The 17217-nt window shown below is 38.5% G+C and overlaps 1 protein-coding gene across 1 annotated transcript; it reads right to left on the bottom strand.

The window, feature by feature from the left end:
• Positions 1-396: 396 nt before the first annotated feature.
• On the bottom strand, positions 397-16884 carry tuft1b (tuftelin 1b). Its single transcript, XM_034124510.1, has 13 exons — positions 16777-16884; positions 11493-11594; positions 5543-5620; positions 5351-5443; positions 5159-5233; positions 4942-5007; positions 4372-4461; positions 3512-3622; positions 2315-2538; positions 1836-1941; positions 1450-1533; positions 750-838; positions 397-657 (listed from the first exon to the last, which is right to left on the bottom strand). The coding sequence occupies exons 1-13, from the start codon at positions 16882-16884 to the stop codon at positions 585-587; spliced, it is 1299 nt and encodes a 432-aa protein (XP_033980401.1). The 3' UTR covers positions 397-584.
• Positions 16885-17217: the final 333 nt, after the last annotated feature.

Below are 17217 nucleotides of genomic sequence, written 5' to 3'. Positions count from 1 at the left end.
CTGCCATTAGCAGTGTGGTGCAAAGCACTGAGGAATGTGACCCTGCAGCTCAGGGTCATGGCTAACAGGCTGTAGGTTGAAGAAGTGCTGACAATCTAATCTAATGTAATTTGTATAAGGTTTTCCAAATCAGTTTGTAACAGATAAATGTACAATATAAACAGATATTAATCTCAAACCATCCTTTTGAATTGACCTTTCAAGCAGTGTATATCTGCATTGGAGAAATAGAGTTGGAAAATAAACGTAACTTCACTCGTGCTGTATCATGTATGAAGTTCACAAAAGTTCTATGCAATGCACATCTTCTTTCTTGTTTCCTTTCAAGGATCCCTCCTATCATTGGATCCTAAGTTGAGTTCCCCATAACCTTCCTTCTTTAGATTCTGTTTGACACTTAGAGACTCAGTGAAGGTACGCAGAACAGCCTCAAAAGTAACTGAGGTTCTAAAAAGGACCAATGTGCTTCGTCACCATGAGGTCTGTTAAGCAAGCCTTTTTGAAAGACTCCAGATCTTTGTTTCATAAAAGGTGTGGTTAAATATACATTTACACTGTAATCATTCTTTTGGTTGACACCCCACTCAGGACATGATCTCGATGACTTTGATGAACGGGAGGGTCTTGTTGGTCGGTGACGTCGGTGTAAGTGTTTTACTGCACACAAAATAAATAAAAAAAGCTTGTTTACATGGACATTTAAATCTTCTCAGAAGACCAAATCTCACTGAGAATAAGTAGCAGCTCACCTGTAAACAACCTCTGGTTTGTTCTCAGTGGGCGTCAGAGGCTCCTGGCCTGCCAGGAAGTACTCCATGTGGTCATGCATTTGTCTGTTCTGCAGACAGAAAGGGGTTACAGTCAGTACATTGTGGGGAAAAAGGTGCAATTAAGGAGCGGCAGCATACATTTCTTACATGCAGGACCATTTCTCAGCTTTAATTTGATTGAAAAGGTGGAAAGGTCAACCACAAACACATACAGTACTATATAACTGCAAAATAAATGCAGTCCTAGTTAGAATAGTCTTATCTATATTTGTCATATACTTGTCCTCACATAGAGCTGTCCATTTATTTGGCAATATAAACTCAAATATCAAGTGGTCTTTTTTGATGGGTTGTCATTTGAATTTGCACTGCCCTAAGTCTGCCATGCTTGTGACCAGCCGACCACATGAATTCGTCAGACAAGAACGCCTTTCAGTGGAAAATACATAATATGTTCCTTCTGAAATGAAAAAAAGGGCTTTCACATTACTGTAATCTTGTTTATGTTTTTAGGATTTATAAGCTTGATTGCAGTCTCAAACTGTAAGTCAGTTAAAAGACTGCTTACATTTCTATCAGGTTAACTAGTAGTCTGTAACTTATTACAAATCAAAATGTACCTTCCCAACATTAAATAGCTAGTAGTGATTAATTCAGATTGTGATGCAGTTATCCTGACCTCAGCTTCCAGGAAAGCCACCTTCTCCTCCAGATCCCCGATGAAGCGATCTCTCTCTTGGATTACCGTCCGGGAGTTTTGCAGCTGTACCATAGACAAAACAAACAAACAAACAAACAAACAAACAAACAAACAAACAGTGTGAGTTATCAGGAGCAAGACAGCTCACTTTTCCAAAAGAGCAGATGCAGCATCACTTATTCATGACAAGCAAGTTTTGTTTCACCACACGTTTCCTCTTTGCTTCTCTCCCGCAAAAATCAATAACGCTTTATGTGTCCGCCTCCTCAAAATGTAATTTCCGCGTTAATGGCTTCCTGTGTACCAGAGAGCTCATTTGCATCGTGTGTGTCTGTGTGTGTGCACTTTGTACTGCTAGTAAATACCTGTTCGATCATATGGCGAACTTTCCTCTGCTGGCTCTTTAACATGTCGTCAAGGTGATGAATCTTCTCCTTCAGGACGGCCACCTCCGTCTCCAGCTGTTCACACCTGCAAACACACACACATATATGAGACCACTTTGTCACATTTGGTACACATAAAGTATACAATAAAACCATAGATTAAGAAAATGACTGAAATAGTATTTTTCTTTTGTTCGTTTTTTTACTAGTTGATGTATTTATGTTATTTGTAGGATTTTTATTTTGCACACTAGGAACATATTTCTAACAGATAAATCAATTTCACATCATATTTAAGGTTGTGATCTCTCATGCTAAATGATATTCACATATATTTTGCGGGACATACAAGAGTGAAATAAATAACATTATTGGGTAATATACACTGTGTTTTCTTATTTATTAGCTTCCTAACTGGCCCACATATTGTACTTGTGCTCATCTGTTCCTACTCTCACCTCTCCTCACTCTCCTCACTTTCCTCCCCGTCTGCTCTGAGCTGCAGCAGCTCTGCCTCCCCTGCAGCCATCTTGTCTCTGAGGACGCCGCTCTCGATCTCCATGTTTCCCAGCAGCCTCTGCAGCTCCTCCACCTGCTGACCCCTCTCCTCCGACTGCTCCTCCACCTTCTGCAGACGTGCAGACTGCTCCGCCACACGGACGCCACACTCCTCTGCCTCTGCCTGTGAGGGGAGCCACAGAGTAAGAAATAGCCTTGGCTTTCCTGTGATTAAGTAGTAATGGACACTCTGTCAAAGGCTCCACACATCCAAACTGTTTTCAATTACTCTGACTGATCAGATTACAGGAGTTTAGGGCTAGCTGACAGTAAAACCAGATTATCTGAACCACGTTATTTGGAGGGAAAACCAAAAAGTGCCCCTGAAAGGGATATAAATGCATAATCCCTATTGGCACTACAGTAAGTACAGTAATACAAGTCATATCAGGGAAATCTGTAACTGTAATGGATGAAGTTGGTTTGTTTTTAAATGTCTGGCTGCTTGTGTTTTTATTCTTTACAACTATTAGGAAAAACATATTAAGAAGATACGTTATTGTGTGTTCACATTGGAAAAGTGACATAATAAAGTATACTCAAGTATATGCAGTCTGTATGTATACTAAAAGCTCTGATCTTTGAGTTTGCTGTTGACATATACTCCCACAATGCAAAAAGAAAAGAAAAGAAGGTATTCGTAGCCTACATAAAGGAAAGAATTCAAAGTAAAAAACTATAACATTTTGTGGTTGTCTACATTTCTTCATTTTGTCTGAATCACAACTTTAACGTTTTTTCTGATTGAGTTAAATGACCCAAGACAAATGTACAATGCAGATTCTGTCTGCCTGATGTATCAGTGCAATATTGTTGGTGCCACTAACTCTAAAAGGGTATTAGTGCAGACCACAGGTACAGTCCTTGACAGATGAGCCTATGTTAAGTCTGTGGGCAGTGTGTCCCTGCTCGACCTGACAGATGAATGTGCTGTAGAGCAAAGACCCACACAGTGGGGGGGTCGGGGATGAGGGATGAAGTCCAGAGATAAGACTGGCAGATAATGAGGGTGATTAAATGAACAGGACAGCAGCAGAGGAGTGAGTCATAGCTGCAGACAGGAAATCGTGTCGTGTTACTAATCTTGTGAGACAGACCTGCATTCTCTCCTTCTCCTCCTGATGCCTCTTCTCCATCTCCTTCAGCTGCGAGTACAGACGCCGGGTCGCCTCCCTGAGCCGCACACTCTCCTCCTGATTATCCCCGACCTGAGAGCAGGCAGACACAAAGTGACACGCTCCATTAGGCTCAATGTGGCGGACTACTTGAACCTGAGGGCGAGTCTGCAGCTAACAAACAGATGAGAGAGGCGTCTGATAGGCAGTTTTCTACGCGTTTAACAGGTTGTTTGGCCGAGCCTGAGGTAGACAACGCATTTAGACAAGAAACTGGACGCAAGTTCAATTGTGTAGAGATAACTTCTTATCTCGGGACTGTACTAAATAGGTGGATTGGTTTTATCTGATACCACTTAGAATGGAGGGCAGTGTAAATTGATCCCAGGTTACCTACATCACTCACAGGTCACTGGGTGTGTACAGCCACAATAGGTCCCTGCCCCTGCTCTACTTTCCTTGTAGATAATGGTGTAGTGTTACAGGAGATGTGCTGACTCTAGAATAATGCATGAGAAATACAATATTGTGTTTCTGTGTGGGCTGTTAGTCAGAATGTAAGTGAGCAATGCGCTGTGTGGTGAGCTTTTTAATCAACTTCAGAGTCTGGCACTATTTTCTTGTGATAGATAGTGTGAGTGTGTGCTGGAGGAACAGACATTCTTCAATATGAATGTTCAGTAGGTTATTTAAATAGAGATTTGAATGCATTCAAACTAGTTTCGGCTGAAATTGGTTTCCGGCCATTCCTCATGGTTCATTCACATTAAACTGATGAATAGTCAGATCATAAAAGCCACAGCAAACATTAGTTATGGAGGGCTGAATTGTGATAAGCTCACCTGAGCTTCCGACTTAGGGAGAACAGTGTTGCCATTGGTGACAGCTGGCTGGCTGCCGGGCACATGGACTCTGAAGCCATTGGCTGGATACTGAAGATGAGATGAAGAGGGGGAGTTAGTGCTTTATTTCTCCTTTTACCCAAACCATTTACACATTGTAAAGGACCAAGAGATATCACTGCATTTCAATGTAAAGGGATAGTGCACCCAAAAATCTGGTATATATATATTTCTACTGTTTGGTACCCCTGACTCAGTGTAATTGTACCTAATTTATAATATACATGATAGGTTAATATATATATATGAAAATCATCTCTAGATAATTTGTTGCAGGCCTAACTGAGTTAACTTTACAGTACTACTTTGGAAAACAAAACATGAAACACAAACAAAAGACAGTATGTACACCTATTTTACATACATACACACCTATTGGTAAACAATATATAAATCCAATATCATATTTGCTGTCAATACATTTTCTTTTCATTGACTAAAAAGGATTTGTCTTGTGTCAACACTAGATTCAGAAAAACATCTTAATCCCGGATGCAGGGGGGTGTGCACCTTGTTGTTGTTTGTGTTTTGTCTGGCTGCCATCTGCTCTCTCAGAGTCTTCAGACAGTACCTCACCTAGAAACAACAAACACATGTGACTTATGCAGAAACTATGACAACCCCTCCCTTCTTCAACCCTCACACACTCTCTAATGTTGTTTTCTAGTGGTTAAACGTTGACTCATTGTCTAGACATGTTAGAAGAAGTGTTGCTCGGTTCACTGACCTCCTGAATCTGCGACACTTCGTCCGTCAGCATCTTGACGCTCTCTGCTGCCTCTGGACGGGCTTCCAGGTAAACCTAAATGACAGGATTGTGATAAATAACACAGGCGAGCGCACACATACTTCAGAAAAGCAGGAAAAGGGGGACTAGCTTGTACACAATTTAACAAACACTGAAAACAAGCTCACATACCGTAATGACTTCAACTTTCTCTTCTGTTGGAGTGATGAGTGTTTCTTCCTTCTCCTCTGCTTTCTGTGGAGGCCCTTCTGCGACGACGTTCTCCTACGTTCAGTGGAGAAATCAAAATGTTGTCCCAATCTTTGTTTTTGGTTCTTTCACTCAGCAAATGAAAAGAAAGCTGTTTCTTCTCTGTTTTTGTACCTTGTTGCTGTGACGCTCCGAGTTGCCGGTTGACTGATCCTGATCTTGTAAAGTGAGTCTAAGCCTCCTGCATCGGATCTGAAATGAAAGATGAGGGCATAAGATAAAGTAAATGGAGATGTTGAGACTGAGAGAAGCAACCAATGGAGAGGAGGGAGAGGGGATCAAAATGAAAGTCACCAGTGAGAAAGAGGGTGGAGCTGAGAAATAAATGCAACATTTTCGCCATAAAACTTCCCCATAGAGAAGATCCTGTAGATTCCACACTGTTAGACTACAAAGCCTAGCAACCAACCTAAAGGAGACTCTTCTATTGTGTCATGGGGCAGTCTTGTGGTCTGGAAAAAACAGGCCACTCTACTTGGGGGAGAAAATGAAACCATTCCAGTAACAGACAAAAATACCAACACTCAAAACCACCGTGACTGCTGAGTCACTCTCAATACAACACTGTCGCCATAACAACTTAACTTTAAAACGGAGTATTTTTGAAATAGTTTGTGCAACACCACTAGACAATTCTGGAAAAAACTGATGATTTCATTTGATCATATGCTGTTTCTGGTGGGGTGCCAGCTTCTCCTGTAATGCTCAATTCATGATTTATTATATTTTCTTGAAAACAGAGGGAAGTCTTTCAGAGGAAGTGCATGTTTATCACAACTATTAACTCAAAGCTCATCATAATCCACTGATATTGATTGATTTCATAGACATATTTCTATCTAAAGCTTGTAAGATCATCTACTAGAAATGACCTACAATAACAGAGCACATCACTTTTCAAATGATTAAACAAATGTTTATTATTTTTACACACTAATTTTTAACTGTAAGACAAAACATTGCAGGTATTCAGATACAAACATATAGTGAATACTTTTAACAATGGGATAGGAAGGTTAACAAAGGCCTTTGAGCTGAGAAATGTAGAGTTTGTAGCATATTTAAATAAAAACATTAGATGACAAGTAACATAAGTTAATATTCACATTCAATTCCCTTCATCTAAACTGGCTTTTTTTCCGACCAGATACGTTGAACATATCAGACTCCAACCTTTCCCCAATGCAAATACTTGCTTTGACTAAACACATAGTGCAGGTGTGGTTCAGCACACATCGTGTTGCTTTTCTCTGAAAGTGCAAAGAGAACAAACCATTTAGCCCTTGGATGGAGGATAACAGTCCAGGTACAGGCAAGTTATGTAACATAGTGGATTGTTATTTTAGCACCAACCTAAATTATGCTTAATCCTAGCCTCTAGGTGATGTTGGGTGTTGCTATGTAAGCTTCTATTGTGTGTACACGCTCATAAATATGTGTCTTTGATGTTTATATGAAACATATCTGTCTTGCACTGTGCCTCCACCCCTACAGTACATGAAAATACTAAATAAAAATGGGATAAAGACTGAATTGGCTTCAATTAAGCGTTGTCTGGGCGTCAGCTAACTGGTAAATAATAGCAATCAGAGAAAAAAAACCAGGTGTTGAATAGCCAAAAGCAACAAAAAAAAGAAGAAATCTCCCGTCGATTTTTGTACTGTAATTATCTTAATTTGTTTGTAAATGTTAGTCTCCTCCATTAACCTCAGAGAAACACCCAAGCAACCAACGATGACTTTTAAAGAGCTGAGACAATAGAATGATAACAAAATAAAAATACATGCTCAGGGAGATAAAAGACAGAGGTAGGGTTTGTTCTATAGATTATAGCTGTGGTGCAGTAAGGTGTATACAGCTAATGCTCCCCACACACTTACATTCCTTGCTCTATAATATCAACATGTTGACATGCAGTACATTGGCTGCTCACACAGCGTATCAATTTAGTAAAGTAACATGACACGTCTTCAATATCTCCCTGTGAGAATAACACCTGCGGTTACAGTGCAGGAGTGATAAAGAGACACTAACTTGTTCTTTGCATACCACAGTCGGTTGTGAAAAAAACGGGAGAGTTGCAATAATTACTTCACTATGGTATGCAATGATTTAATGAGACCACATGGGAACCTGACTGTGAGCATGAAGTCGGAACCAGAATAATACAGGTTGCATTTCTCATTTATTTTGTTGAACACTTGATGGCTAAGGGCTAGCACCAGACAACAAACTTGATTTATTCAATTGGATCCGGCTTCCAAGTACCAGCATGGCAAAAAAGGGGCAGAAAGATGACAAAATTGTTATCTTCTCTGTTAAACATAAAATGCTTTCTTACACCACGAGTCAACAACAACACATATACTGAAATAGAGTTTTACTGTGTGTGCGTGTGTGTGTTTGTCTTCTATGCGTCTGTTAGTGATACTGTACATCTAGACACATCATATCTCCTCAAACAGAGCCTTGCTGTGTGTATGATATTGGCCAAAGTGAAAAAAGTTAGCACAAATAGAAAGAATAAAAAAGGCCTTGGACTGTTTTGGGATTTTTGTGTGCCCCTGTGAAACAAAAACAAACTTGCGTGTGAACAGTTGGAAATAGTTTATGGTTTTAGACTGTGTGCGAACATGCTTACCATTAACATGTCGACACACACGGTTTAAGAAAAAGCAAATGGGGGGACCCAGCAAGTCACATGTGGCTAGAACATTTGGTTATTGTGTTGAAGTTCTCTGCTTTGCATGTCAGACACAGGATAAATGGTTTAGTTTGAACGTCAGATTTAATTGTAATGTATGAAAACCATCAGAGGCTGTGACGGGCCGACATTCATCCTGTGATCTGAGGGAGCGACAGCCTGAGGCTTCACACAGAGACACGCCCTGGGATGTTCTACTGTACTTTTGAACTCACTCAGTGGACACGTTCACATTTTAGGCATGTCGCTGACACTCATGCAGAGAGCTTCAACATAACTTAGAATAGGTTACTGATAATAATCTGATTGTTAAATTAAAGACAATTAAAGTATGCTTTATTAAATGTATCATGCTAATTAATCATGACAGCTGCTAAATCTTATGCCAAGTAAAGTTGTTTGGGTAAAAAGAGCAACAACAGTGAGTTTGAGACAGACAAAAGGAATATTGGAAACTATCTTATTAGATCATACTGTGGTGGAGTCTCGTGCATTATATCACCTCAAAATGCTTTGTTAATCATGAATCAACAGCACCATGACAACAGTAGGGTTACGGATGAAAGAGTTTGATTGGATACAAGTCTTACAAAAGGTGCTGACAATAAACATTCATTGCATACTTTTGCAGCACTGCCTGCCCAATGAACACACAAAACTGTTAGGTCAATGAAGATTATGAGGGTGTTTTCTAAAGTAAACAGGTTGGACTGATACAACGTCAAGTTCTGACGCTTTGTTCTTATACATACTTGCTCTTTGCTGCATAGTCACGTCCAAACATTACTGTTCATAATGTGATCAGCGCTTTCATCTGCTATGTGCCTTTACGGAGCGATAAATACTGTATCTGCTTCCATTGCTGAGTGCTTCTCCACTAGACCTGTCCATAAAGCTCAGGATATGCTTTACTTCAGTTTTAATGATCTTTATAGGAGGGTTAAGCGGCACATTTTCTGAGTGTCATGAAAACATTTACCGTAAACAAATGTAATCATACATCGATCTAATGAAAATGGCTTTGGAGATGATATCACTGCCAGTATTTAAGGTGTTCAGTGTTTCATTTCAGTTGATTGATTCTCTCTCTGAAGTATGCTCTTGAGTTTGATAAGATCAAGAGATACACATAATTAGATACTCCACGTCATGCATAACACTGTGCAGAACACATTCTACTGGTGGAAACCACGCAACATGTACTATAAAGAAACCTCTTGAACTTGTGTTCAGTAATGTATAAAGTAGAACTGTTAATCTGGTCGACTGCATTCTTTATGTTTACACCTAGCACTGCACATAATCAATACCCTTCCTGTAATCAATTACTTGGGAATAAAACCTGCATTTGATCAAAACAATGAACCAATTTGAATGAGTCGACAGTATGTTAACATTATTGTTCTGTACTGCCAGCAACCACCATGATCATTGTTTTCATAAAACAGTCAATATGGTGGTCCAAACAGCTCTGCCTTTAACAGGTCACTGCAAACCTCCTATCAAATGTATTTGAATTGATATGCTATATACTGGTGTATATCTATACAGAAAAACAATGCAGAGACAAAACATGAAGTGTTGAAAGAACCTTCTGGTAAATAATCTGACATTGGATCTTTTCAGTACTTTAGTGTAGCAGCAACGTCGAGCCCTGAGTGAGAGATCGATTACTGGCTTGTGTCTTGCTTTTATCACAGGAGATAGGGGGACAGAGAAGTGCCATAACATCTTTACATGTTTCAACTCGTTTGTGACTCCTATTAACTCGTTTTGTTAAAGTAAAATTAGGTTGTGAGGTTTACTTCTATATGAGACAAATACAAGAGGCAAATCCTCACGATTGAGCGGCAATAAGGAAATGTTTTCCATTTTGCTTGGGAGATTAATCATAAATGTTTCCAACTATCATCTGTTTATTGACTAATCAATGAATGCAACCTGTTTCAGCTCTAAAACTGAGGTGATTCGATGCACAATTTAAAGAAGGTGGTATCTGTGGCGACTGTGGCTCAGTGGGTAGTGTGCTGGACTTCGAATCATGGGGTAGCAAGTTCGAGTCCCACTGCATGTCGTTGTGTCCCTGGGCAAGACACTTCACCCCAAATTGCTCCTGTGGGGATTGTCCACAGTATTGAATGTATGTAAGTCGCTTTGGATAAAAGCGTCTAACAAATGACATGTAATGTAATGTAATGGTGTCTAAGCCATGCACACAAGAATGGTGTCTTTTCAAAGTAGAGAAGAGAAGACTTTAAAAGAGTAGAGCGTACTCAAGTATTGTCATCTCTGACATTAAGGTATTCAGGGGGGAAAATCTACACACATCATTTAAACTGCGTTAGATATGGAGCTAATATGAAAACAGCTGTTACACAGTGAGTCATGTTTACTGATTTGGAGGTGACATCACTGTTTTACCTCAGTGTCCGAAATACAAGAGCATCTTCATACCGTCAGTGACCTCCCACAATCAATACATTACCATCCAATCCCCGTCATCAAGCTACACACTCCCTCCAGGACTGATATTTACTGATTTCCAAATGATATCACTACAGTGATCACCGGACTGGAGACATAGCGATAAATCTGTGTCTATATATCATCCTAACAAGCCTAAAAGGTTGAAAAGTCACTTCTTGCACACCAGTGTCTAAATTCCTCTCCAAGCACCAACAGAGATCACAGCATGGTGTGACATTCATACATCACTGAGTGCAGTCAAAACAAAGCAGTTTTATTACCAAAGGACACACGCTATGAAGGATAAGGAAAGCCATGAAACACTTTCAACATGTTACGTTGTTAACATCAGCAAGCCCTGCTCAGGACCATCACACGTCACCCGTAAATCATGGACTCTTCCCTTGTGATTAATGCCAGCAGTATGTGGGGTATGTGAGTCATTTTCCACGCCAAGAGGAGTAACTGACATATGGGAAGCGACTCTACAAAGATTAAAAGTTGCTCAACGGACTCAACGGCAATTTTAGCATTCATGCTGTCAGTTTCAAATTAAAAATGTAATTGATGATCAACAAAGAAATCCAGATTGACCAAAAAAAAAACTAACAGTGTTGTTGTTGGAGCCTTGCCTGTCGTATGAGTTATGCTAATCAAGAGAACATTTGATTGAAATAAAATATTTGTACGAATGTTTGTACTTGTTTGGTTTAGTCTGTGCGTAACAAAGTATTTTAAGTATGATAAGTTAACAAAGAAGAGATACCAAAACATAAGAAAACACTTGAATAAAGTAGACAAATCTACAACTGCAGCTCCTATTATTCACTCCACACTGTACGAACACAAATGCAACCCTTCACTTTATCTCACACAGGATACTCTGATATCTACCTGGGCAGACGAGGCTGTGGGAACTCTCCCGCTGATGTTCAGGCAGCTGTGATCCGGACGCTCCGTGTCTTTCTGACTAAGTGTGTGGGAAGCCTCGGCTGTCTTGCCTTACATGGCTGGGTGAGGCTCCACCAGCTGCCCAACCCTTTTCTTTCCTCCAGATTGTTCTCCTGGCAGAGAGGAACAGTGCCAGTATGAGGAGGCGGACGGTTGTTAGCCTCCCCTGCAGGACTGCAATGCCAAATACACAATGGAAACAACTGGAGGGAACATTTCTCTGTTTGCATATAAACCATCCTGTATATTTATGCTTGTTGATGGGGAGTCTGAACCGAATAGCAATTTGAAAGCCATAATTGGAAATCTGACAAAACTGTTATTTTCACATTTGAATGGGATTGCTAAAGAAAAGGACAATGTGGAAAACTATTTAGAGGTCTTTAACCAGCAATTATTAAACAGTTTCAATCAATCCGAGTAAATTAGTGACTAGGTTAAATCTTACTTAAGTGTAACCTAATTTATAATATATAACCAACTTGGTACAGTATGTATGGATGGATAAACTGGTATGAAGAAGGCTTCATGTGTCTGCCACATGTTGACAGATAGCAGCACTCTGAGGAATGCCTAGTGCGAGTTATATAAGAGATTAATGATTAATGAGGTGTCTTTATATAACTGTCACCTATGCTGAGTGTGTGCAGTGTAAACAAAACTGTGCAAACAGAAGTCAGATGCCACAGTCCATATATGTTCTCGCTTGTGTTTTTGTCCATGTATCTCCAACTTTCATTACCATATCTGCAACTAAAATAACTTTTATATACATGCTTCAGGGTTTCTTTAAACTGATCTCTTTTTTTTGGATTGCAACCATTAGTTTTGGGACGGTTTTTAAATGCCATTTTCCTAATGTCTTTCATTTTTGTAAAGCACTTTGAAGTGCCTTGTGTTGAAAGGTGCTATATAAATAAGTGTGCCTTGCCTTGCCTTTCCTTGATCGAACAAAACTAGATGTCATGTAAGGAAATTGGTGGAAGTTATGGATATTTTTTCTAAAATGTTCTGATATTTTAAAGACAAAACCATTGACTTGTCATTGATACAAATATTGACACAATAAAACGATTTCACAGAGCTCCATAAGGTGCCTAAAAATGGTTTCTTTTGTCAGGGCAACAAAAACAAAACCAAACATTTATTAACAATTATTTTTGTTACATAATTACAATTAGTCATGAAAGAGTTTGGAACTATTATATGGTTGGCAATTTTACTGAAAGAATACTTAAACTTTAAACTGAAAAAAATGTTGTTGACAAAACGTTTCATTGTTGAATTATATCCTAAATGTGAATTTTGTTTGTTCATTTACACACAGAGCAGACTTGCATGTGTGTACTAAACACCATGTCATTTCAAGGTTCAAGGTTCAAGGGTTCAAGGTTCTTTATTGTCAATCTGACATAGCTACAGAGTAATTATGCAGTTGAAAATCTTATGTCACAGGCTTCTCCAACAATGCAACATAATAACATAACATAATAACAATAAGAGCAAGAGCAATACAAAAATAATAATAGTTATAAAAATGAAATAAAGTTATGATGTGGAATAGTGCAGTATGAGTCTATATACAAGTTATTGGAATGATATATATATATTAGGTATTAGATACATACTACTGAGTAGCAGTTGAATGTTTGAAGTTGTTTCAACAGTTCAATTGTTTAACAGTCTCACTGCCCGCGGGAAGAAACTGTCTCCGAATCTTCTTGTCCTTGCCAGGATGCTGCGGTAACGTCTGCCAGACGGCAACAGAAAGAATAGTTTGTGGCTGGGGTGATGGGGGTCTTTGATAATCCGTAGTGATTTATCACGCTATTTGACATTATTTATAGTTGCTTATTGTTATTACTTTTGTTGATATGTGAGCAGTGCAAACATGCCATTTAACAATGTACGTATCACACACAAAAGAGTGGCTTTTCAAGTAAACCAGAAAGCCCACAGCAATCCAGCTGAGCTATTTTAATAACAACCTTGCCTAGAACATTTTGCTCTTCCCAGCATGTTCTCACGCCATGACACAACACACACTAACTTCAATGGCATTTTCAAGATATATCCAAATGTGTGGGACAATAAACGTTGCCCTGTGGAAACTGGATTGCATAACTGTATGCAAAGGTTATGTTTACAGTGAGATTATGAGGTTCATTTAAAAAAAAAAGGTACCTCCGGGAGAGTGTCAATGCTTTGTAAAATAACCTGTGAATTCATAGTATCAACCTGATCAAGTGCATATGTACAGAGCCCTTAGTCACTCTTACAGTCAATAACTGATGAAAGAGTATCCCCTCCAAACCGTCAAGCCATCATTTTAATCATTGTTTTCATTTGTTTCAGCATTGTTAGAGCATGTCAAAGCTGAAAGCTAAAACAATTTGAAAATTGTTTATAAGTCTAGGCATGACCAAGTTGTTCTCCTCTTTCTGCCAGATTATTGCATACACAACGGATGTGTTGATTCATGCCACCATCCAGGCACACATAGAGTGTGAGGATAGGACATAGTACTTATCTGTTCAATGGTTTAGGCTCATGAGCAACTTAAACTATGATAAAAAAGGTGATATAATGTTTAACCTCTCATTTGACGATTATCATTTATGTCACTTACAATACAAGGGTCTAAAGAAAACACGTTTTAAATAAACAAAAAAGTATGTTTTGTGCACAATGGATCACATGTCAAAGTCAGATATGTAACTGAAGTAATATTGGTCACAGAAAAAAATAAAAATGGACAACCAAAGAATGAAAGAAATGTTCATTTATCTGCCAAACCAACAATCTAGGCACTTTGAGTTCTTTGGAGCTCATGGAGTGGAATCCTGTGGAAATTTGATTTGTTTCATATAAGCAGTAGGGCGTAGAGACTCAACTTGTTTCGACATATCATTTCATTCTTAGATCAAGTTTCAATAGACTATGCTGTGCAAGCACGATGTAGATAAACAGCCTAAAAAGAGCTCCACACTAGTTGTTCAAAGGCAAAAAGCATGTGACAGTTCCAGAGAAAGTACCATGTACACAATGACTCATACAGTCACTCAGTTGGAAAGGTTAATGGTTAGTAAAGTTCAACCAATAAAACATGTGTAAATCAGCAGTCCCATATCATATGCTATTTGACATAAATGAGTATTGTATTAAATGTAAATAAATGCAAGAGGTATTTGTTTTCGTACATTTAGTTAAAAGCTATTGAGTTCAGAAACCATTTGACCTTACTTTGATCTCTTTAGGTGGATATGAGATATATATATATAAAAAGTAATTAATATGCCTACTAAATTGTTGCCTGCTTAAGGCTTAAATTCAGTCACATTCAGTCATTATAAGACTAAATAACAGTGTAGAATATAACAGCAGAGTGACATGCATCCGGCTCTAGGCTTCTATCTTACAATAGAGTAAAGACGATGGTGGCTGTTTGACAAAACTGACAAATTCCCTTTGGGGCTAAATCCATGGGCAAAACACATTTGTGTAAATGCTTAATAACATGACATATATCACATGAGTGTATCATATCTGCATTCTAGCAATGGCGGAAACTAAAGTACTCAGATACCATACTTAATTAAAAGTACAAATACAACAGTGTAAACATACAAGTCCTGAGTTCTTAATGTTACTTAAGTAAAAGTACAGAAGCATATTGAGCCAAATGTACTCAAATATCAAAAGTAAAAGTACTCATTGTGCAGGATGGCTCTTTTAAAAGTGTTGTATTATTACATGTTAGAATATTATTCTGTTTTTATCATTAAAAAATCATGTATGTTATTTGAATGTTGTTATTCATCAATATGGGGCACATTTTAGATTGACTTTAGACTGAGAAAATGTGTAGTGATTATATTTCAAGTAAACAGAAAATGTCAATCAAGTAAAAAGTTACGAATAAATGTAGTGCAGTAAATGTACAATATTTCCCTCTGAGAAGAGGTGGTTTGGAAATACAAGGTATAGCAGAAAAATGGAAATACCCCAACATTATACTTGGATAGGCCTTCAGTAGGCTACATCCCAACACTGCATTACAGACTGTATATGAAGCTCATATTTGCTTACCTTTCATGTAATCACATTTCAAACATCTCAGAAAGCACCTTTTTCATTTTTAAATGAGCATTTTTACTTTAATATAGAAACTGAACATGAGCTTAAAGTAAAACAGGTAAGTCCAAATACCTCCTTAACAGTTAAAGTGGGCTAACCTCATCTATCACAGCTGTTCGTAATAAAGTTAACTTTAGTCCAGTAGGACCGCAGGAAATAAAAACTGGGATAAAGTCACTGTAAATGTATTATTAAGAACTATGTTCACGTTATAGTTATATTAAATGTGTTTTACTATGTGTCTCTTTATCTAAACAGTTGTATTATTCACTCACGTTATCTTTGGTGTCCTCTTCTCCATTGTCCTCAGTCCTCGTCACGCCGCTCATCTTTTCGTTGCAAAGTGAAAACAACGCATGCAATTGAATAAGAAATGATGGCAGCTGAACGTTTCTTTTAGCGTTAAAAACGTTACATGTTGTGCTCCTCGCAGACAAAGTTATGATATACTTTATCAAAGAGTGAGGAGACACCCGGAGCAGCTCCTGCTGCGTTCACTGCAACTCTTTCCAGGCAGTAAATCTGAGTCCTGCAGGTGTTCAACATGCCTGCACCCCGTGCAACAGGAATGTTCTGAATCATAAATCAGGATGTAGGAAGCATAAGTCATTGTGCATGTTTTGTAATTTACAAAAGTATTGTATTTTTCTATATTTTTTGTCATGCTAAATTGTGTTGTTTTTATAGGGATAGTATTTGGTTTGTATACATGCCATTTACACACAACAGGCACAATTAGACTATACTGCATCTTAAGGCTGTAACTTTCAATTTACATGTAATAATGCTTTTTTGTTGCTCATATTTTCTTCTTCGTCTGTGTATCTAATTACTATGTTCCCCTATGAAGAATCACATATGATGTTATATTTTCTTATCTTATCTAAACTGATCTCTCTTTATGCTGTTATTGTATTACTTAATTTGACACCTCAGTTCCTATGAACCAACTTTTTTTTCTAAATCAAAATCAAATGTTACATAATTGAAACTGACTGGTAATCTATAATAACCATAATTAACCTAATCTTATTTATAACAGGGATAAATAGGGATGATATTGAATAATTTACTCGAGACATAAACTGACCTCAGAGAAGTTGATGACACCTCCATTCGGCAGACATTTGGTGTGAGTGCGGTGGAAAAACATTTTGTCCTCAGTCACCTGCCTCAGCTTCTTCCAGATGGATCCCATGTGCGGCCTCTCCTCATCTGTCTTCTTTCAACTTATTTTGTTCAACCTCTTCCCAATTTTTCAGCAATATCTGTGCCAGTGCAGCACCTACGGTAACTGTGATCTGCTTCTCATGCTCTGCAGCTACTTCTGTGTCAGACCTGCAAATAGGATGAATCCTGTTTAATAACAATCCTGTCACATGTCAGGTGGCTCTGTTGCCACTTACACTTACTAAGTCTACGTTTAGGCCGTTGGCTAAACTCATTTACCTTTGGCCGTATGGCTTGAAAGTTTTTGTGACGTAGAGTCTGCCACCTCAGAGAAAGCCCTACTCTCAGCATCTGATAATGT

Source organism: Trematomus bernacchii, unplaced genomic scaffold (genome assembly GCF_902827165.1).
Source record: "Trematomus bernacchii unplaced genomic scaffold, fTreBer1.1, whole genome shotgun sequence".
In the NCBI taxonomy this organism is placed as follows: Eukaryota; Metazoa; Chordata; class Actinopteri; order Perciformes; family Nototheniidae; genus Trematomus; species Trematomus bernacchii.
This window is presented reverse-complemented; position numbering and strand designations above follow the sequence as displayed.